The following is a 22,490-nucleotide window of genomic DNA, read 5'->3' as shown; positions in this document are numbered from 1 at the left end:
AAGCAAAGGCCTGCACACTTCCTACTGATTGATGACTGTTGTTACCTTCAGAAATGTACTTATAATCTTTCTCTGTGCTACAGTCATTACTGTTCTCTAATTATGATCATCACATTTTGGGCAAAACAAACGTTTTATGTTGATAAACTTTGGATTTTTTGTAAAACACTGTTCTAGTGGCATGGTGTACCCCTTACAAAAAATCCCCTTCAAATGTTGATCAATGTAGATTACATTATTTCTCAAAAAAGCAAGTGATCATACATTGTTCTCTAGTGTACGTACAGTAAATTAGTGGTCAGCAAATGGTTGCCAAAAATACTAACATTGTCAAAATTGTCTGTTATCTGTGACGCCCTGGCCTATCAGGTCATCACAGGGTATTGCAGCTAATCAAAATCCTAGGAACACTCTGCACCAAACCCACCAGACACACCAATGGACGGCCTGAGTGGAATATGGTCACCAACGTGGGGGGTTGGTTAAGGGGAGGTCAAGAGTGTCAGGAGTCAGTCAGAGAAAGAGAGAGTGAAGTGTTGGAAGTGAAGGAGAGAGGAGATCAGGAGCCGGGCTCCTTGGAAGTAACTAGGTGGCAGACGGTTGTCTGGGCCTAGTAGGAGCTGGACCCCCGGTCGCAGGGGATCGTGAAAAGGGACACGGAACTGTCGAGGAGGACAGCCGGCGGCCTTGTACCATCACCGGGCTGGAACCAGGGCACGACGGGGTACATGGACCCTAGGTCACGGAGTAGCTCCAGGCACTTGACAATTTACCCGACGAGAACGGAGCCTTCAAGATCCGCTCTCCACCCGCTCCACAATCGGGGTACTAGCGCAACGAGGGGGATAGGGCTTTCCACAAAAACGGTCCAGAAAATCCCAAGCGTGAACCCTGAAAGCAAGCTCCCACAGTTAGCCATACTGAGGAGCGGGACCCGACTAGTTTCAAACTACCGGGGCCAACCAAGAAGTGAACTAAGTGCCAGGGGAAAAGTCACAGATCATCAGGCAACACCATCGGGGACAGGACCAAAACTAGCTCCCCTCAGCGGCAGCAGTGTCCAGAACTTTGGTTTACCAAGTTGTCAGTGTCAGCTTGATGGACTGAGTGAGTACGCAAGTGACCCTTTCACCCTCAACGGCACTCCCCAACTCCATCACCAAGTCCCGTGGAGGGGTTAAAACACCTAGCTGCTCACTCCATCACCCCCGGGTACTCCCAGCTGCAGCGGTGTTACTCCACCTTGCCACACACCACGGGTAGTGTCACGCACTGTAAATACACAATCCCCTGTAAATACCCGCCTTTATTTGAGTGACCGCATGACCCCCGGGTCCGGAGACCCCTCGAGCCACCGCGGATCCGGATCCGAGCAGCCCGGCTGCTGGCAGGGGGCGGCACACTTCAAATTCCTGGCGTCACGAACAGGATACGAGCAGGACCCACTTACCTGTGTGACATGCGCCTTGAAGACCAAAACCGCGAGTCAAAACCTCTGTTTCCCGCCATATTCCGCCATATTTTGGCGCCAAAACGCCATCTTCCCCACAAAAGCGCGCGAAGCAGGAGCGCTGCCCTTCATCCTGAGAGAGAGGCCGAAATCGGAAGTTCCCAAAGGGCCACAGCATCGAGAAGAATGCTGAGTGAAAACCGAGGGGGAGCGCGAGAATGTCTGCGCCAGACGATGAAAGTGTGGCGGCGTTGCCTCCGCCGGACCAGGGTAACGCCGGTGAGGTGGATGCTGCTCCGGCCACAGGAGCGGCGGCAGCAGGACCCGCGGCGGTTGCGCCCATAATGCCGATACCCCTGCCCTATGTGCCTGGCGCTGCCTGGCTCCGGCAGTATGATGGCCGACCAGATGCACTACAGGGATTCAAGAAGAAGATATGTAACGTCCTTGATATGTATGCCCTGACCGGACGGCAGCGGGCGTCTGTAGTCCTGGGGCAGCTGACCGGTGCAGCCGAATTGGAAGTGGAGACATGGAATAAGGAGGATCGGGTCTCGGTACCCGCCATCTTTAAGAGACTGGGGGCTGCATTTGAGACCCGCACTGAGGCAAAGTTGAGGATGAGGTTCTACAGTTGTAAACAACGGCCCCAAGACAGCATTAGGGATTATGCCTTAAAGTTACAAGCGGCGCTGCGGACCTTGAGACTGACCAACGATATTGGGGAGCCGGAGGGGAACAAGATGCTAGTGGAGCAGTTCCTGAAAGGCCTAGGGTCCATGGAGGACCGTAAGCAGCTCCGGCTGTGGGCCCTGGAACATCCTGCTTTGGATTTTGCCACCTTAAAAGAGCAGGCAATCAAAGCCCTGCAGCCCCCGGAGGCTCCTGACTCTCCACTCCCGTCCTGGCAAGCTGGTACATCTCCATTGCATGTGAAGCCCCCTGCCCTAGCGCTACCAGAACCGGCCCCTCCAATAGTACCCGGGAGCGGAGCAAGTGATCTTTCTGCTCAAGTACAGCAACTGAGTAATGACGTCGCCAGGATTCTGGAAGCGATGCAGCTCAAGTCCAAAGCCATCCCGATGAGAGAGATCCAACTAGCCGATTGTCCGGAGGAAATCGCATGGATGAGAAAGAGGACCCCGGTGTACAAAGGTCGGAGCAGTGACCGGTATGGGCCACCTGTTTGTTATAAGTGTAAGAAGACTGGCCACTATGCGCGGCGCTGTCCTTTAAACGGGCAACCCCTGGGGCCAAGGGCCAATCCCCAGGAATAAACTCTCAAGGCCCAGCAGACTGGCGAGAGCGGTATGTAGGGGGACGGCCCATCATTTCCATCCCCTTGGATGGGATCCCATCCTCCGCACTTCTTGATACCAGCTCCCAGGTAACAACTATTTCCTATGTACTGTATAAGAAATTTTGGCTTGATGATGAACTCACCCCACCAGATGACAGCATCACCATCTACGCCGTCAACGGGTTACCTGTGACTCAAATCGGGTTCAAGGAGGTGACCATTAAGGTGGCCGGGTAGAGTTGGAGAGGCAAGGCCTAATAGTCGTACAAAATGACCCTAGTGATCGGAACCCTAAGATCATTTTAGGCACAAATGTAATTGAGAACTGTATGGGAGAAGTATTGTTTTTGCTTCAACAGCTGTCTGAGACTGCAGGAGCAGGGCAACAGAGGGTCCTACAATGGGAGATCCGAGCCCTCCTGCAGCAGCAACAGGTAAATCTCTCTGGAGGTGAGATAGGTAGTGTGCGGGTAATGGATATGGCCCCTCTTGTAGTGCCCCCCGCGAAGTGAAATGATGATCTGATGCAGGGCAGCTGTAGGCTCCCGTGGACAAGATTACCAGGCAGTGGTAAAGCCCCTGCCTTCAGAGCATTAGCCCACCGTGTTTACGGCCAAGGGGGTAGTTGATGTCCGGAAGGGGAGAGTGCCCATGCGAGTGTTGAATCGTGGGGAAGAGGAGATCACACTACCCAGATATGCCACTATTGCCAAGCTGTTTGTAGTCAATGCAGATGCTATCCATGTAGCAGGTTCCGAAAATCAGTCCGTTAGAGAAATAGTGGCAGGAGTTACATGTGGGCCCAACTGTACACCCGCACATCATAAACAAGGGGTCTACAGGGTTGTCCAGGAGTATGAGCAGTTCTTTACTAAACATCCACTGGATTTTGGGTGGATAAAGGGGGTACAACATCACATACCCACAGGCACTCACCCACCTATCAAAGAGATATGCTCAGGAGCATGAAGGAAGCCTGGGTAATCCGTGACAGCTGTAGTCCCTGGGCCGCCCCTCTTGTACTGGTGAAAAAGAAGGATGAAGGTACCATGAGAATGTGTGTAGACTACCGACAAATTAATCAGATCATGCACGAAGATGCTTACCCCTTGCCTCGCATTGAGGAATCGTTGGCTGCCCTGAAATCTGCTACTTGCTTTTTTACCCTTGATCTCACTAGCGGATACTGGCAGGAGGCTGTTGCTGAGGAAGACCGGGAGAAGACCGCATTTTCTACCCCGATGGGACTGTGCGAATTTAATCATTGCATGTAATTTATTGTATAGACAATAAATAACTGAAGGAAATGTCAATATACATAAATGGCTAAATAATGTTAATTAGCAAATCACAATTGCTATGTCTACAGAGATAATCACTATAGAATTAAAATGGCTTCTGCCTTGTTACACTGACAGAAATCCTAGATTATTAGCACTGCTGACTATGTGCACATGCAATAGGAAACTGCACTGCATTCACCTGGAAATGTACTGTCTCATTCAGAAACACAGGGTGGATAGCCAATGTTAGCCATCTCTTCTCACTGCAACGTGCCTTGTATATCCAGTATTACCTCAGACAGATAGGGCAGACAGACAGAGACGTATATAAAACTCATGGGGCCCCATAGCAAAAATTCCAATTGGGGCCCACCAACTAAGAAAACTTAAATAAAATAATAATAAAATAATAATTTTCGTCACAGAAGAGCATACCTCACAATTTTACAGCCCTTAGGCTCTGTGCGCACTGGGAAATGAAATTTCCTTGAGAGAATTCCGCATGCTCTCAAAGATTACTGCACCCGCGGTAAAAAACCGCGGGGAAACCGCACCCGAAAACCGCATGCGGTTTGCCGCGGTTTGCCGCGGTTTTACCGCGGTATTATTTGCGGTATTGCTGCGGTTTTGCCGCGTGCGGGTTGGGATGTGCTTTATTGCATTCAATGCAATAAAGCACATTGAAGAAAAAAAAAAAAAAAAATACATTTAATTCTGAGATAGTAGATAGACAGAAGAATAGATAGAGGGATAGATAGATAGATAGACAGACAGATAGATAGAGGGATAGATAGAGGACAGATCGCTGCATTTCCCACGGTCGGCAGGGAGTTCACATTACCGGCCGTGGGAAATGACCGGTAATTACCTCTGCTGTCTGCTGCTTTCATTCAGCGCTGTGTCTGTGACACATCGCGGCTGGATGTCAGCAGTGCAGGACGCAGGAGCCGGAGCTGTGTGGATTACGCCGGAGCTTTGTTTGGGGGGGTTAATAAAATGGTGAACGAGGCTTGTTGGTTTTATTTAAAATAAAGGATTTTTCGGTGTCTGTGTTTTTTTCACTTTACTTACGGGTTGATCATGTCAGCTGTCACATAGACGCTGCCATGATCAAGCCTGGGGTTAATGGCGGTGGTCCCCCACCAACATTAACCCCTTGTATTACCTTGCCACCACTGCTACACGGTGGCAAGAAGAGCCGAGGACACGCCGGTGCTGCCGCATATTGCATGCGACAGTCCCGGGGCAGCTGCGGCTGATATTCTCGGCTGCCGGAGGGGGAGTGAGGCGGGGGACATTACCCCTGCCCCTCTCCCTCCCCAGCCTGAGAATACCGGGCCGCCGCTGTGTGCTTACCTCGGCTGGAAGGTAAATATGCAGCGGAGCCCACGTTCTTTTTTTTCTATATTTCCGTTTTCTTTCTATGTGTGTTCTATGTGTCTGTGTCTATGTGTTCTATGTCTGTGATGTGTTCTATGTCTGTGATGTGTTTGTGTTTACTCTCTGCTCCGCTTCCTCTTCCTGTAATGACATCACTTCCCTGCAAAACCGCAGACGGGCGATGCACATTACCGGAGGTAAACCGCGAAATACCGCAGGGAATAACGCAGGAAAACGCAGTGAACCGCACAGAATTTGCTGCCTGCGTTATTCCCTGCGGGATTTCATGATTAACATTGAGTCAATGGAGTGAAATCCCGCAGCGATGTGCGGAAAAGAAGTGACATGCACTTGTTTTTGCTGCGGGATTCCCGCAGCAAAACATGCAGCTGTCAAATTCCGCCTAGTGCGCACAGGATTTTTTTTCTCCATAGGATTTGCTGGTGATTCACTGCAGAGATGTTATGAACATTTTCTGCAGCGAAACATGCAGCAAAACCCGCGGAAAATCCGCGGCAAAATCCGGTAAGTGCGCACATAGCCTTACAAAGTAATTTTCCTTCTACTGAAGCCCATAGAATCCTCTTTCATTCCATTCATAAAGTGTGATGCTAACAAAAGTGCCCCACAAACATTGTACAATAACTCCACAGTGAATTCCAAATTCCTCCACCGTAATTTGCACACACAAGATATAATGTATTGCTTGTCATTGCTGCAATATTCTGCTTCTGTACTGCCCCGCGGGCTCGGCTGCGACCGCTGAGCCGCTCGGATCCGTGCTCGCACTGCGAGTGGTGGCTCGAGCCTCTCACGGACCCGGGGGTCACGTCACTCTGCAAGGGAGTTGGCGCTACACGCGGGGATTTGGGGTGTTTGGTTTGAAAGGATAGTTCGTGACGCCACCCACGGTGGTGATTGTAGACACCACCGCTGCGGTGAAGGTGTGGGGGCCCCCGGGAGCGGTGTAGTAGCGCAGCTAGGTGTTGACCCCTCCATGGGTAGGGGATGTTGGGCCGGTGGGCCGTGACCCGGGTGCAGGGTGTAGTGTTGCGGTGCAGCGCGGCTGGGAAGGGGGTGTGTAGTGTTGTTGTGTCTACCTGGGACGACCTGGATAGTCCAGGGCGTCACACTTCCCCCCTGCATCAGGGACACTGACATGTTCACCGCTGCAGCCAACTTGAACCCTCCTCTGCCTCTCCACTGTCATCCACATGTACTCCTGGTATCTCCTACTCCCGGGGCCTGCACACGTTGCACAGGATACCTCAGGAGTAAACTTAGAGCACGAGTGCACTCCTTCCTTGCTCTTTAAGGGCCAGCACACTATTACCCAGAAGTGCCTGCTGGGGGTTCATAGGCTGAGAGGCACTTCCAGGTTAGGGCGTACTGGACCTTTAAGAAAAGGTGCGCGTGCGCACACACACACACTCACACACACACACAAACGCACATATGTGCATGCCTTAGGAGAGCTCTCAGGAGGCTTGTGTGGTGTACAACTCAGGAGTTGGCGGCAGGGGCTGAAAATGGAGCAGTCACTGGTAAGCAGCTGGAAAAGTTTCTGCCGGGAGATTGGGGACAAGACAGTGTGTAGATGCTGGTGCCTGTATTACAACTTGTAAAATCAAGCAACTTAAGGCCTCTTCCACACGTCCGTGCCTCCGGTACGTGTATGGTCAGTTTTCTCATATACCGGTGACACGGGCACACGTAGAACCATTGAAATCAATGGTTCTGCGTTCACGTGCGTATTCTGCCATGGACCGTGTATACATGTGGAGCATACGTGTGCCCGTGTGCTCCACACGTAAACATGTCCACGTTTTCTCCAGCATCACGGGTGTCACACGGAACGCAAACGGGTCACATGTAACACAAACGGACCACATGGATGTGTTCCGTGTGACACACGCCGGAGAAAACACACGTATCTGCGAGAAAAAAAAAACTTTACTCACCTTCTCCAGCCCTGCAGTTTCTGCCGCAGCTGTCACTTGCTTCCGACCGCCACTCATTTTACTCATTGCATATTCACTTTACTGCGTCCGGAAGCTGCAGCAGCGGGGAGTCGGCAGGAACGGAGACCAAAGATCAGCACCACGGACAGAGAAGCTAGGGACAGGTGAGTAGAAAGTTTCCGCTCTCTGCGTGTTATCACGGATAACACACAGAGAACACGCGTGAGCCATAAACACGGCTCACGGAGGGCAAAATGCACCTTTGACACGTCCGTGAAAAACGTGCATGGTTTTTCACGGACGTGTGAAAGAGGCCTAACAGATACCCCTAAGTAAAAATCCTCTCTGTGCTCAAGAACAGAGTTATTTTTAAGTTTATAGCTCGTTGCCTAGGTCATGGATATGGAGCATGCGGGAGAGAGCGCAGTTCGGACCTGCGACTAGTCAGAACTGTCAATCTTCAGGAGCACACTACCCCGAGCATTACAGAAGATACAACTCGAGAAAACCTCTTTAATGTTAATATTACGGTACTTACTTAAATTACTCTGGAATTGAAAAGCTAATTATAAGGAATTGCCCAAGCTTCTGCACAATGTGAACAAACTTCAGAGGGATTTATTTAGGAATTATTTGTTTTCATTCATCAAAATTTTATTGAAAATTTTAGAAGTATAAAATAGAACAAACACAACCATATATCCTTCAATATTAAAAGCCAGACATCTGGTAATTTTTATATAAACATAAGAATCTTATTGCTAAACAATAAAAGAAAATGAGAAAAGAAAAAAGAAAAAAAAAAGGAGAGAAAAAAGAGAAATGAAAATAAAAAGCCAAACTACTAAAGTGAGAAGAATAGAAATAGAGATAAAAAGGAGGAGGGGGGGGGCAAGAGGAGAGGGAAGGGGATCTTAAGAATCCCATAATAGATAATGTGTCACAACTCAAGATATACCTTTACCAGAAAAAGGACATTACCAAAGCTTGCAAATTCGGGCGAGTCTCGAAACATAATCCAGCTCTGCCATACCAAGTAATAACGCTCTGGGTGCATCTCACTGTAGGAAGACAATCTTTCCATCCTGCTTAAGAAGTCCATTTCAGCAAACCAGTCTCCCTAAGTAGGAACACCAGGTGACCGCCATGTTCTCGGGATTAATGAATGTGCCGCCGTCACGCAATGTTTCAAAAGGCCTTGTTTAACTGCTTTAAAAGACCCTGGGATCATGTAAAGCAGGCCAAGCTGCGGGGTTCTAGGTACCATCTCACCAGAGACCTGCATATAAACATCAAAAATCTTGTTCCTCAATTGTTGAATCGATGGGCAATCCCACCATATGTGGAGCATGTTGCCAGAGGCTGAACCACATCTCCAACAAGAGTCTGACACAGAGGGGTAAATTTTGTTTAAATCGAGTGGACATCTATACCATCTGGTGATAAGTTTATAATTTTGTTCCTGAGCTTTACAAGTCAAGGGGAGCTTATGCGTACAAAGAAAAGCTTATACCCATTGGTCAGTGGTAAGTACCGTTCCACTCTCTTTTTCTCATTCTCTTGCGAACCACGGCTTAATGTCGTCGTTTTGCCGGGTAAGAATTGAGTAAACCTGCGAGATAGAGTGTCGGGGAGGTGTATCCTGAAGCAGCAGAGAATCAAAAGGCGTCAATTCCAAACCTGATGCCTGAGCCGGTCGGAGGGCTTGTACGAAAGATCAAAGCTGTAAATAAGTAAAGCAGGGTATATACTGGTTAGGGAGGGAACGTTTCAAACTTGATAGAGTGGGGAACATCTGAAAGGTAGACAAGACATCAGTAAGTCTAATCCACATTAAAAATCTCTGTAGCCCCACTCATGGTGGGAAGTCAGGATTGTCAAATACTAGTGTCATGAGGCCCGGAACAGCAGATATAGTCAGTTTCTGTATAAGGGTATGTGCGCTCGTTGCGTTCTCTGCAGTGCAGAAAAGAACGCACCCTCTGGCAGACTGGACACTGCGTTTGTAAAAAAAAATGCATCCACAACGCATGCATTTTGGATGCTCTTTCCATGCATTTTGCATGCGTTTTGGATGCATTTTAGACAGTGCTTTCCACCGGCAATTCAGCTCTGCTACATGCCGGCTGACAGCACACACACAGAGTCGTGCGATGAGAATGAACTTGGGTGAACTTCACCCGACTTCATTGTCATACAGCGGCTCTGTCTGTGTGTGGCATCCTGATTAGCGGTCACTCGTGAAGGACTCACCGGTGACCGCTAATTCCCTGAGTGACTGAAGTGAGCAGCGCGATTAGCGGTGCTGTCACTCAGGTTAAGGCTACTTTCACACTTGCATTGAACGGCATCCGTCACAATGCATTGTGTAACGCATGTGACGGATGCCTTGCAAATAGTGTGATAATAAAGGCCATGGATTCCAGTGAAATAACGCGTTGCGTTAAGTTTTCTTTAGCAGAGAGAGAGAGCCCCCATCTTCACCGCACACATCCCGACATTACCGCTTACATCACCGCACACATTCCAACACTACAGCCCACATCACCGCACACATCCCGACACTACAGCCCACATCACCGCACACATTCCGACACTACAGCCCACATCACCGCACACATCCCGACATTACCGCCCACATCATCACCGCACACACCCCGACACTACAGCCCTCATCTTCACCGCACACATCCCGACATTACCGCCTACATCACCGCACACATCCCGACACTACAGCCCTCATCTTCACCGCACACACCCTGACACTACAGCCCTCATCATCACCGCACACATCCCGACACTACAGCCCTCATCACCACCGCACACATCCCGACACTACAGCCCTCATCTTCACCGCACACATCCCGACACTACTGCCCACATCTTCACCGCGCACACCCCGACACTACAGCCCTCATCTTCACCGCACACATCCCGACATTACCGCCTACATCACCGCACACATCCCGACACTACAGCCCTCATCTTCACCGCACACACCCTGACACTACAGCCCTCATCATCACCGCACACATCCCGACACTACAGCCCTCATCACCACCGCACAAATCCCGACACTACAGCCCTCATCTTCACCGCACACATCCCGACACTACTGCCTACATCTTCACCGCGCACACCCCGACACTACAGCCCTCATCATTCCAGCACACATCCCAAAACTACAGCCCTCATCATCACCGTACAAACATCGGCACTACCGCACTCATCATCACCGCACACACACACTGGCATTACCTCAGTGACGTCCCCGCTGACGGCGCGATTAACTTCAGTTGCTGCGTGGAGCTCACAGGACCAACGGTGTTCTACTGCTGCTCCTGTCAGCTTCATGTAGCAGAGCTGGATGCGTCGTGGGACCTCTGTGGATTACGCTGGACCTGGAGGGGTATTTGAGGATTTTAATAAAGTGGTGAATGCGGGTGTTTTTTTGTCTTTTATTCCAAATAAAGGATTTTTTCGTGTGTGTGTGTTTATTTACTTTCACTTACAGGTTACTCATGGAATGTGTCTCATAGATGCCTGCCACGATTAACCTAGGACTTAGTGGCAGCTATGGGCTGCTGCCATTAACTCCTTATTACCTTGATTGCCACCGCACCAGGGCAATTCGGGATGAGCCGGGTAGAGTCCCGGAACTTTGGCATCTAAAGGATGCGGCAATTCTGGGTGGCTGCTGGCTGATATTGTTAGGCTGGGGGGCTCCCCATAATGTGGGGCTCCCCATCCTGAGAATACCAGCCTTCAGCCATGTGGCTTTACCCTGGCTGGTATCAAAATTAGGGGGGAACGCACGTCATTTTTTTAAAATTATTTATTTATTTATTTTACTGCACGATATAGACCCGCCCACCTGAGGCTGTGATTGGTTGCAGTGAGACAGCTGTCACTCAGCGTGGGGGGCATGTCTGACTGCAACCAATCATAGGTGCCGGTGGGCAGGGAAAGCAGGGAATACGAGATTGAATAATGAGCGGCCGGCATTTTCAAAAGAGGAAAAGCCGCCGGAGCAGTGTGACAGCCGTGCAGCGCCGCACTGGTGATCGGTGAGTATGAGAGAGGGGGAGAGACTGACCGACGGACAGAGAGAGGGACAGATAGAGAGAGAGAGAGAGACAGACAGAGCGACCAACTGACAGAGAAAGAGACCAATCGACCGACAAACAGAGGGAGATTCACCGACATCCACAGACAGAGATTGACCAACATTGTCAGAGAGAGACTGAAAAGACCTGCGTTTTGCTTGTCAAAAAAGCATGCGTAACGCAACAAAAATGCAGTCCAAGTGCATTTTGGTTGCGTTTTGACCCACATCATTGATTTCAATGGGTGGAGAACGCAGCTACAACACACAAAAGAAGTGACATGCTGCTTTTTTTCCACAGCGATTTTGGGTATCCAAAACGCTGCGTTTACAAACGCAGCATGTGCATTGATTTTTCGGCTTTCTCATAGACTTTGCTGGAGAAGCTGAACGCATGCAATTTGGCACTGAAAACGCTGCAGTTCAAAACGCAGCGTTTCCGCGGAAAAAACGCAACGTGCGCACATAGCCTTACAGTGTCCCATATCCTGAATAAGTTACGTGTCAACGAGGCAGACAGCATGATCTGTTGACCGGACTTCTTGGAGACCCAAGGGAGTGCTGATAATGTGGTTGAAGAAAGACCATTCTCAAGAGAAACCCTTTGTTTTCCGTCCGCCCCGTGGAACCAGTCTATGATTCTAACAAGGACAGCTGCTTGGTGATAGTTCTTGAAATCTGGTAGGCCCACCCCACCTTTACTTTTATAGATGCAAAGAAAATTCCGCGCTAGTCTTGATTTTTTATTCCCCCAGATCAATTTGGAGCATGCTGTATTAAGTTGCGTAAAGAAACTATTAGGTAATGCTATCGGCGCAGCTTGGAAAAGGTAGAGTAACTTAGGGAGGATGTCCATTTTAATAACGTTAATTTTGCCAAATCATGATAGTTTCACCCCCTTGTACTTCTGCAGGTCATTCATTATTCGGGTGAGTAAAGGTTTATAATTGAGTCGGAAAAGTTGAGAAGGGTTTAGTGTCAGTCGTATTCCCAAATATTGCATGGAGGAAGAACACCAAGTAAATGGAAAAAGATTTTGTAGCATTTGATGTTCTGTTGTCGGTAAATTAATATTTAATATGTCTGATTTAGTGAGATTGACCTTAAAGTTGCTCACAAAGCTATACCTGTCGAACTCCTTCATGATCACAGGCAAAGACACCCTCGGATTTGTGACGTATAATAGAAGATCATCAGCATATAAGGACAATTTATGTTTATGTTGACCTACGGAGATGCTTTGTATGCTTAGATTGTTCCTCAGAGCAACTGCCAGGTGATCCATTACGATGTCATACAATAATGGTGACAGCGGGCAGCCCTGCCTGGTGCCATTAGTGTTTCCGAAGGAGCTCGAGTGCTTCCCATTACATCTAACCCTAGCCGACGGATTATGGTATAAGGCCATGATTTTATTAAGTAAGTTGGGACCAATGTTTATTTGTTTTAAGGCACTTTGAAGAAATGACCAGTTTACTCGGTCGAATGTCTTAAAATTACAGTTGCTTTCACTCTGTAGCACAAACACCCCGATATGCAATAAAGCTGATCCCAGGCACATACAGATATGAGTGGCACATTGAACATATTGAGTGTATTTACAGCAGCTACGTGCTTATAATGTGTTGGTCTTGGAGCTATAGACAATATGTTGTGCGAGTCTGTTTATTTCACTATTTATTTATAACACCTTCAGCTAATTTCATATTGTTTACTTCGTTTTCTGTAAGCAAATTTTCAAATGTCATTCATCACGGTTTCTTCTCAAAAGGAGTAAAAAAAAATCTTGGGGAGCGAAACATCTACGTGTCATGAATTCGCATACAGCTGAAGAATCTGCTTGACATTTATTATGTATGTAAGAATGTCTACACTGAGCTGACAAATCTCAAGACATAGCCACGAGCAAGTTTCCTTCAGGGTCTAGATACATACTCAAGTGGCCAGAAGACGTTTTCCTATAACATTTATTAATATTAATACAATTAAATCGATTTAGTAAGTTTTATAAATGTAAAGGAAAATGTCATTTTTAATACAAAGTTGCAAACTTCATCTGTGTGCAGTTTCTGAACCTGTGTCAAAGCAATATATACAGTGTGTGTACATTTCCCTTATGTCCAAAAGAAATGTTCCACAATCTAATGCACTATAAAACATTGTTGTGTAATATATCTATTTATCTAAAGTATGCTGAAGTAGGAAGCATTTGATTTTAAAGTCATATAGTTGATGCCACCCATGGGACTCCTTAGGCTCATACAACCTATTGGTGATTCAGGCAAAGGTAGCTGATTACATCATGAGAAGGGCGGCTATGGTGATGGTGATGGGTACCATCCACCTTCTATTCTCGAAAATCACAAAGGTTCTAGAACAGCACAAGCAGTGTATACAGTACATGTACAGTGCGGTCCACTGTTTTCAGCCCTCTGGCTCTCCTAGTCCACGGGCTGGGCTGAAACAGTCAGAGGGCTGCACTTTGTCCTGCACTAGAGCCCCTGACAGGGAGGACAGACTGGGCCACCAGTAGTCTCCAACTGTCATGGGGTGTGACAAAGTAACCTGGAATAGGGGCGCCTACACTGGCCATAGGGCTAGGGGGGCCTTGGCTGACCCTTATCCAAGAGGTACTTCTGATGGTGAAGAGGCTTAACTTTATCTCTTGAATTGCCCTGGACTATACCCTCTCTTCCCCACCCCCGAGGAGGGCGGGACAGAAGGGGTTTTATACCACAAATAGAAAGACAGGGAAAACTCAAAACTCAAACTTACTGCCCACACATACATGGAGGTAACACAATATGTGCTCAGGAGGCAATAAAAATTCAAGGAAGATATAAATGAACAAAAGAGGATATTTCCACAACATACCACATAACGCATAGAAGATCACCAGAACAGGTTCACCATAGCACAAGGACTGGTATTCGCAAATGAAGCTATAATCGGCATGGAGGAACAGGCTCCACCATCTTTTAAAGGGCCGAAGCAGCTGTGATGGGTCTCCAGTACCTTGTGACCCTAGCAGCAATCCACAGGTCAGCAGAACTTAAGTGGGCTTTACACGCTACGATATCGTTAATATTTTATCGTCGGGGTCACGTCGTTAGTGACGCACATCCGGCGTCATTAACGATATCGCAGCGTGTGACACTTATGTGCGACCTAAAACGATGGCAAAAGCGGTCAAAATCGTTTGCCGAGGAGAGGTCGTCCTAAAACAAAAAATCGTTTACCTCTCATTAGCGATGTTGTTCCTCGTTCCTGCGGCAGCACACATCGCTGTGTGTGACACCGCAGGAGCGAGGAACATCTCCTTACCTGCCTCCATCGGCATTGCGGAAGGAGGAGGTGAGCGGGATGTTTACATCCCGCTCATCTCCGCCCCTCCGCTTCTATTGGCCGCCTGCCGTGTGACGTCGCTGTGATGCCGCACGACGCGCCCCCTTAGGAAGGGCGACGTCACAGAGCAGGTAAGTAGTGTGACGGGGGAGTGCGATTTTGTGCGCGATGGGCAGCGATATGCCCGTGTCACACAAACGATGGGGGCGGGTACGCACACTAGCGATATTGGTACCGATATCGCTACCGTGTAAAGCCCCATTTAGACTGAACACTAGTAAGCACACAACTGGTCAACGCCCGAGTCTGACTGAGCAACTGAAAAGCACCAGGTGGCGTGTTAGAGTCTGCAGTGTGAACAGACGTCTCCAAGACACCTGGTGAGTTTAGAGCTGAACACTATGTGACACCAAGTACCACTCCAGGACAATTCCTGAGACCACAGCAGCTGCGAGAATGGTCAGAGACATGGATGCGAGGTACAGGTGGACGAAGACAAGAGAAGTAGTCAGACTATTCAGGGCTAGTTAGTACAGGCAGCACAGATTCAATAAATGTAGCCAAGGTGAGGAGCAGAGAGGTCAGAATGAACAATTAAGCAAGCTGGGTCAAAAAACGGGAAAGACAATATCAAAGAACTAGGCAGAGACTGAACTAGAACCAAGATCAGGTGAGGAATGGTGGGAGTAACTGCTCAATAAATCCCTTGCTGCTTAGGGATAGGCTGGGGAAGTTAAACCCTGCAGGACACAGCTGGGATAAGGTTCTGCAGGAATTGGCATCCCCTCTATACAGCCAAATGGAAACAGCAGAGATATGCAGCAGAGTTGAGAAAGCTGTATGCATGGCAGCCTGAAATGCAAATGAAGTGAGTCGCATGGCACTATGGACGTGCGCGCGTAACCACTGTGACAACATCCATACACCACCAAATTTACAAGATCAGACTGCATCTTGCAGTATTAATACTGGTTGATAAAATGGGAAACATATATATAAAAAAATAACACCTAAGTCAATACTAGGATTGGGTCATAAATATTACACCAACTGTGCTGTATAAACCTGGCCTTATGGGCACCTCTGACCTTTTTCTTTTTACACCATTAGGCTATGTGTGCACGTTGCGTTTTTTTCCACGGCAACGCTGCGTTTTGAACTGCAGCGTAACTGCATGCGTTCAGCTTCCCCAGCAAAGTCTATGAGAAAGCCAAAAAATCAATGCACACGCTGCATTTGTAAACGCAGCGTTTTGGATGCCCAAAATCACTGCGGAAAAAAAAGCAGCATGTCACTTCTTTTGTGCGTTGTAGCTGCATTCTCCATCCATTGAAATCAATGATGTGGGTCATAACGCAACCAAAATGCACTTGGACTGCATTTTTGTTGCCTTTTGCATGCTTTCTTGACAAGCAAAACGCAGGTCTTTTCAGTCTCTGTCAATGTCGGTCAATTTCTGTCTGTGGATGTCAGTGAATCTCCCTCTGTCTGTCGGTCGGTTGGTCTCTTTCTCTGTCAGTTGGTCGCTCTGTCTGTCTCTCTCTCTCTCTCTCTTTCTGTCGGTCGGTCTCTCTGTCTGTCTGTCCCACTCTCTGTCCGTCGGTCAGTCTCTCCCCCCCTCTCATACTCACTGATCCCCGATCACCGGCGCGGCGCTGCATGGTGTTCACACTGCTCCGGCGGCTTTTCCTCTTTTGAAAATGCCGGCCGCTCATTATTATTCAATCTCGTATTCCCTGCATTCCCCACACCTATGATTGGTTGCAGTCAGACACGCCCCCACGCTGAGGTACAGCTGTGTCACTGCAACCAATCACAGCCGCAGGTGGGCGGGTCTATATCGTGCAGTAAAATAAATAATTAAAAAAAAAAACGACGTGTGGTCCCCCCCAATTTTGATACCAGCCAAGATAAAGCCACACGGCTGAAGGCTGGTATTCTCAGGATGGGGAGCGCCACACGTTATGGGGAGCCCCCCAGCCTAACAATATCAGCCAGGAGCCGCCCGGAATTGCTGCATCCATTAGAAGCGACAGTCCCGGGACTTTACCCAGCTCATCCCGAATTGCCCTGGTGCGGTGATAATCAAGGTAATAAGGGGTTAATGGCAGCAGCCCATAGCTGCCACTAAGTCCTAGGTTAATCATGACAGGCATCTCCTCGAGATACCTTCCATAATTAACCTGTAAGTGAAAGTAAATAAACACATACACCCGAAAAAATCCTTTATTTGGAATAAAAGACAAAAAAACACCCTCTTTCACCACTTTATTAAAATCCCAAAATACCCCTCCAGGTCCGGCGTAATCTAGAGGTCCCGCGACGCATCCAGCTCTGCTACATGAAGCTGACAGGAGCGGCAGTAGAACACTGCCGCCCCTGTGAGCTCCACACAGCAACTGAAGTGAATCGCGCTGTCAGCGGGGACGTCACTGAGGTAATGCCGGTGTGTGTGCGGTGATGATGAGGGCTGTAGTGTCGGGATGTGTGCGGGGATGTCGGTGGTAGTGTCGGGATGTAGGCGGTAATGTCGGGATGTGTGCGGGAATGTAGGCGGTAATGTCGGGATGTGTGCGGGGATGTCGGCAGTAATGTCGGGATGTAGGCGGTAATGTCGGGATGTGTGCGGGGATGTTGGCGGTAATATCAGGATGTAGGTGGTAATGTCGGGATGTGTGCGGGGATAGGCGGTAATGTTGGGATATGTGCGGGGATGTCGGCGGTAATGTCAGGATGTAGGCAGTAATGTCGGGATGTGTGCGGGGATGTCGGCGGTAATGTCAGGATGTAGGCGGTAATGTCGGGATGTGTGCGGTGATGTAAGCGGTAATGTCGGGATGTGTGCCGCGAAGATGATAATCGGGACACCACACACACAGACAGATCTGTGGTATGACAATGAAGTCGGGTGCAGTTCTTCCGAGTTCATTCTCATCGCCTGACTCTGTCTGTGTTGGCTGTCTGCCGGCATGTAGCAGAGCTGAATTGCCGGGGGTACGCACTGTCAAAAATGCATCCAAAACGCATGCAAAACGCATGGAAAAAGCATCCAAAATGCATGCGTTGTGCATGCATTTTATTTTATAAACGCAGTGTCTAGTCTGCCAGAGGGTGCGTTCTTTTCCGCACTGCAGAGAACGCAACATGCGCACATAGCCTTAATGCTGTTTCTTTGCAGAGCTTCTGATTGGATCCTTGAAAAATATTTGTATTTAGTCATAAGCTTAATAAGACTTGTGTGTGAATGGATTTGGCGACCCCCGCGTCTTTCCAAGAGTAGCAGCGTGTGTCTTATATTACCCGCAGATGCTGTTATGCCTACAATGGACTTGAATAGTTTGTTTAGTCTTGACTTGTAATCTTCATAAATCTTCATAAACAAATGGGATTACACCGCAGTTATCTTTTTCTTTTAAACAGGGGGATTGAAAGGGGCTACAATAGTGGATGCTCTGGACACTCTTTACATAATGGATTTGGAGGAAGAGTTTGAAGATGCAGCAAAGTGGGTTGAGAATAGCCTAGATCTGAACGTGGTAAGAATAATTCTCATCAAAAGCCGATACACGTTAATCCATTATTGGCCACAGTATACACAGACAGCAGAAATATATCATAGGTATTGTGCATGGAGTTGAGCGAGTACCTAACTATTCGTACTCGCTATACTCGCTATATAATGAGTACTGTCTACTACTCGCGTATTCATTCCGAATAACATGTGCAATGCAAGTCAATGGGGAAAACTCGCTCAACTCTAATTGTGCCGGTTCCTCCATCTTCTCCACTTATCTTAAGCCATGCCCTTCCCTTGCCTATACTTGAAAAGCACAGGGTAGCACAATAGAAGGACATTTTCTAATTCTTATAGCATGTTGTTCTGTTTCTGGAGCTTTCCTGAAATGTAATTTATAACTTCCTCAGACATCTATTACATGCTTTAATGAATTGTGCTGTTGTTGACTAGTCTACAAACTGAAGAAGTGTCTCCCTCCGGAAGCAATTACTCTGATCAACTTATGGTTATACAGTACTTTGAGAATGACAAATACATGCATGATGGATTTTTAGCAACATGAAGCATACTCATCTATCCTTTATATTGCATTGTATTTCATATTTTTCCCATTAGAATGGAGAGGCTTCACTGTTTGAAGTTAACATCCGATACGTAGGAGGGTTACTCTCTGCTTATTACCTGTCAGGAAAAGAGGTGAGTAAAAAATGACTTCTAAAATGTTTTCTTAAATAATATTAGCAAGGGAAACATACTTCAGACCATTACCTTGTATAAAGCTGTGATATACTCAGTCGCATAGTATGCATGATGTACTCATATAGGTCTTGTACATAAGGGACAAAAGCATAAGTAGTCTCATGTCCTAAAGTTGGTATCAAAAGAGGAACGTAGGTCCATATTATGTTCACGGGGCGAGCACGGTAATAGTGGTTACACTGGGTCAGCTTGAACTGAGGACAAAGTAGCCACTGCAGGACGATCAGGACAGTGAGAGAACCGATGTCCACGCCGGGGGAGGGAGGCAGGACAGCACAGGGATGCCGTTATAGAAGTTACAATACTCCCCCCTTACACACACCCTTTATCAGTCACCTCTTAGGGAGAAGGGCATTAATATTCTCCCTTTGCTCTCATGATCTCTCCTCAGGAACAAACGCCTTCCACTCCACCAAATAGTAGTTTTACCTGGGACCTTTTTTACAGCAAGGATGACCTTTACCTCAAAGGTGTCTTCATCACTGACCAGAGGAGGTGAAGTACCTGGATCCCTGTAGTAATGGCTCAGGATGCCAGGTTTGAGGAGGGACACATGGAATGAATTGGGGATGCTTAGGGAGGCTGGGAGCTTCGACTTCTTGGTACCTTGTTAATCCGCTGGAGCACCTCGAAGGGACCGATAAAGCAGGGACCCAACTTGTAGGAAGGCACTTTGAGATGGATGTACTGTATCTGGAAGAGAGCCATACATTGTCTCCGAACCAGAATGAATGTCGGAGACAACAACAATGACAAGATGTTGGAGAAAGTCTTGATGAGAGAATCAGCTGCAGGATTGCCAGAGGTGAGCACCACTGGAAACGGGATTCTGGGTCATTGTCCATACACTATTAAGAATGAAGACTTGGCAGAGGATTCACTCATGTGATTGTTGTATGAGAATTCTACCCAAGGAAGGAACTTGACCCAGTTACTATGGTGCTCGTTGATGAAGTGCCACAGGACGTTTGTCTGGATCTGATTCAACCACTCCACTTGGCTGTTGGACAGTGGTAGGCCAACGAAAAGTCCAAGTTGACATCGAGCTGCTTGCAGGTGGCCCTCCTGAATCGTGAGGTAAACTAAAAACCTCTCTCGGACACGATGTGGAGCTGTAGACCGTAAAGTCTATCTACCACTACCCAGATGGCGGTGCAACCGGAGGACTTTGGCAAATCGCTGCCCGTGTCGCACAAAGTCGTGAAACCCCCGTCACACGTACTTACCTACTGAGCCACCTCGCTGTGGGCGGCGAATGTCCACTTCCTGAATGGGGAGGGACGTTCGGCGTCACAGCAACGTCACACAGCCGCCGGCCAATAGAAGCGGAGGGGCGGAGATGAGCAGGATGTAAACATCCCGCCCTCCTCCCTCCTTCCTCATAGCCGGCAGGAGCCGTGGGATGCAGTTAAGCAGAGTTCATCGCTCCCGTGGTGTCACATGGAGCGACGTGTGCTGCCACGGGAACAATGAACAACCGGTACAAGTAAAAATAAATGATATTATGAAACTGAGTGACGAGTACACGACTCACGATTTGTGAGCGATACTGCGTTGCTCAGAGTTTTTACACGAGACGACGTCGTGTATGATGCCGAATGTGCGTCACGAAAGCCGTGACCGCGACGATGCATCGCACGATCAGTCGTCTCGTGTAAAGCACCCTTAAGTTTGAACTGGGTGCAAAAACCTAAAAAACATCACTATATGGAGATAAGGTATGCACACCAGTGACTATGCAAGGGGAATATACAGTTAGGTCCAGAAATATTTGGACAGTGACACAATTTTCGCGAGTTGGGCTCTGCATGCCACCACATTGGATTTGAAATGAAACCTCTACAACAGAATTCAAGTGCAGATTGTAACGTTTAATTTGAAGGTTTGAACAAAAATATCTGATAGAAATTGTAGGAATTGTACACATTTCTTTACAAACACTCCACATTTTAGGAGGTCAAAAGTAATTGGACAAATAAACCAAACCCAAACAAAATATTTTTATTTTCAATATTTTGTTGCAATTCCTTTGGAGGCAATCACTGCCTTAAGTCTGGAACCCATGGACATCACCAAACGCTGGGTTTCCTCCTTCTTAATGCTTTGCCAGGCCTTTACAGCCGCAGCCTTCAGGTCTTGCTTGTTTGTGGGTCTTTCCGTCTTAAGTCTGGATTTGAGCAAGTGAAATGCATGCTCAATTGGGTTAAGATCTGGTGATTGACTTGGCCATTGCAGAATGTTCCACTTTTTTGCACTCATGAACTCCTGGGTAGCTTTGGCTGTATGCTTGGGGTCATTGTCCATCTGTACTATGAAGCGCCGTCCGATCAACTTTGAGGCATTTGGCTGAATCTGGGCTGAAAGTATATCCCGGTACACTTCAGAATTCATCCGGCTACTCTTGTCTGCTGTTATGTCATCAATAAACACAAGTGACCCAGTGCCATTGAAAGCCATGCATGCCCATGCCATCACGTTGCCTCCACCATGTTTTACAGAGGATGTGGTGTGCCTTGGATCATGTGCCGTTCCCTTTCTTCTCCAAACTTTTTTCTTCCCATCATTCTGGTACAGGTTGATCTTTGTCTCATCTGTCCATAGAATACTTTTCCAGAACTGAGCTGGCTTCATGAGGTGTTTTTCAGCAAATTTAACACTGGCCTGTCTATTTTTGGAATTGATGAATGGTTTGCATCTAGATGTGAACCCTTTGTGTTTACTTTCATGGAGTCTTCTCTTTACTGTTGACTTAGAGACAGATACACCTACTTCACTGAGAGTGTTCTGGACTTCAGTTGATGTTGTGAACGGGTTCTTCTTCACCAAAGAAAGTATGCGGCGATCATCCACCACTGTTGTCATCCGTGGACGCCCAGGCTTTTTTGAGTTCCCAAGCTCACCAGTCAATTCCTTTTTTCTCAGAATGTACCCGACTGTTGATTTTGCTACTCCAAGCATGTCTGGTATCTCTCTGATGGATTTTTTTCTTTTTTTTCAGCCTCAGGATGTTCTGCTTCACCTCAATTGAGAGTTCCTTAGACCGCATGTTGTCTGGTCACAGCAACAGCTTCCAAATGCAAAACCACACACCTGTAATCAACCCCAGACCTTTTAACTACTTCATTGATTACAGGTTAACGAGGGAGACGCCTTCAGAGTTAATTGCAGCCCTTAGAGTCCCTTGTCCAATTACTTTTGGTCCCTTGAAAAAGAGGAGGCTATGCATTACAGAGCTATGATTCCTAAACCCTTTCTCCGATTTGGATGTGAAAACTCTCATATTGCAGCTGGGAGTGTGCACTTTCAGCCCATATTATATATATAATTGTATTTCTGAACATGTTTTTGTAAACAGCTAAAATAACAAAACTTGTGTCACTGTCCAAATAT

At 47.7% G+C, this 22,490-nt stretch overlaps 1 protein-coding gene across 1 annotated transcript in view; it reads left to right on the top strand.

Moving 5' to 3' along the window:
• Positions 1-22,490, top strand: part of LOC142291505 (mannosyl-oligosaccharide 1,2-alpha-mannosidase IA-like) — a 259,237-nt gene that overhangs the window by 115,567 nt on the left and 121,180 nt on the right. Inside the window, exons 4-5 of the mRNA XM_075336074.1 lie at positions 18,245-18,360; positions 18,957-19,037. Of these exons, the coding sequence (XP_075192189.1) occupies positions 18,245-18,360; positions 18,957-19,037 (197 nt within the window). The remainder of the gene's footprint in view (positions 1-18,244; positions 18,361-18,956; positions 19,038-22,490) is intronic.

This window comes from Anomaloglossus baeobatrachus, chromosome 2 (assembly GCF_048569485.1).
Source record: "Anomaloglossus baeobatrachus isolate aAnoBae1 chromosome 2, aAnoBae1.hap1, whole genome shotgun sequence".
Taxonomy (NCBI): domain Eukaryota; kingdom Metazoa; phylum Chordata; class Amphibia; order Anura; family Aromobatidae; genus Anomaloglossus; species Anomaloglossus baeobatrachus.
This window is presented reverse-complemented; position numbering and strand designations above follow the sequence as displayed.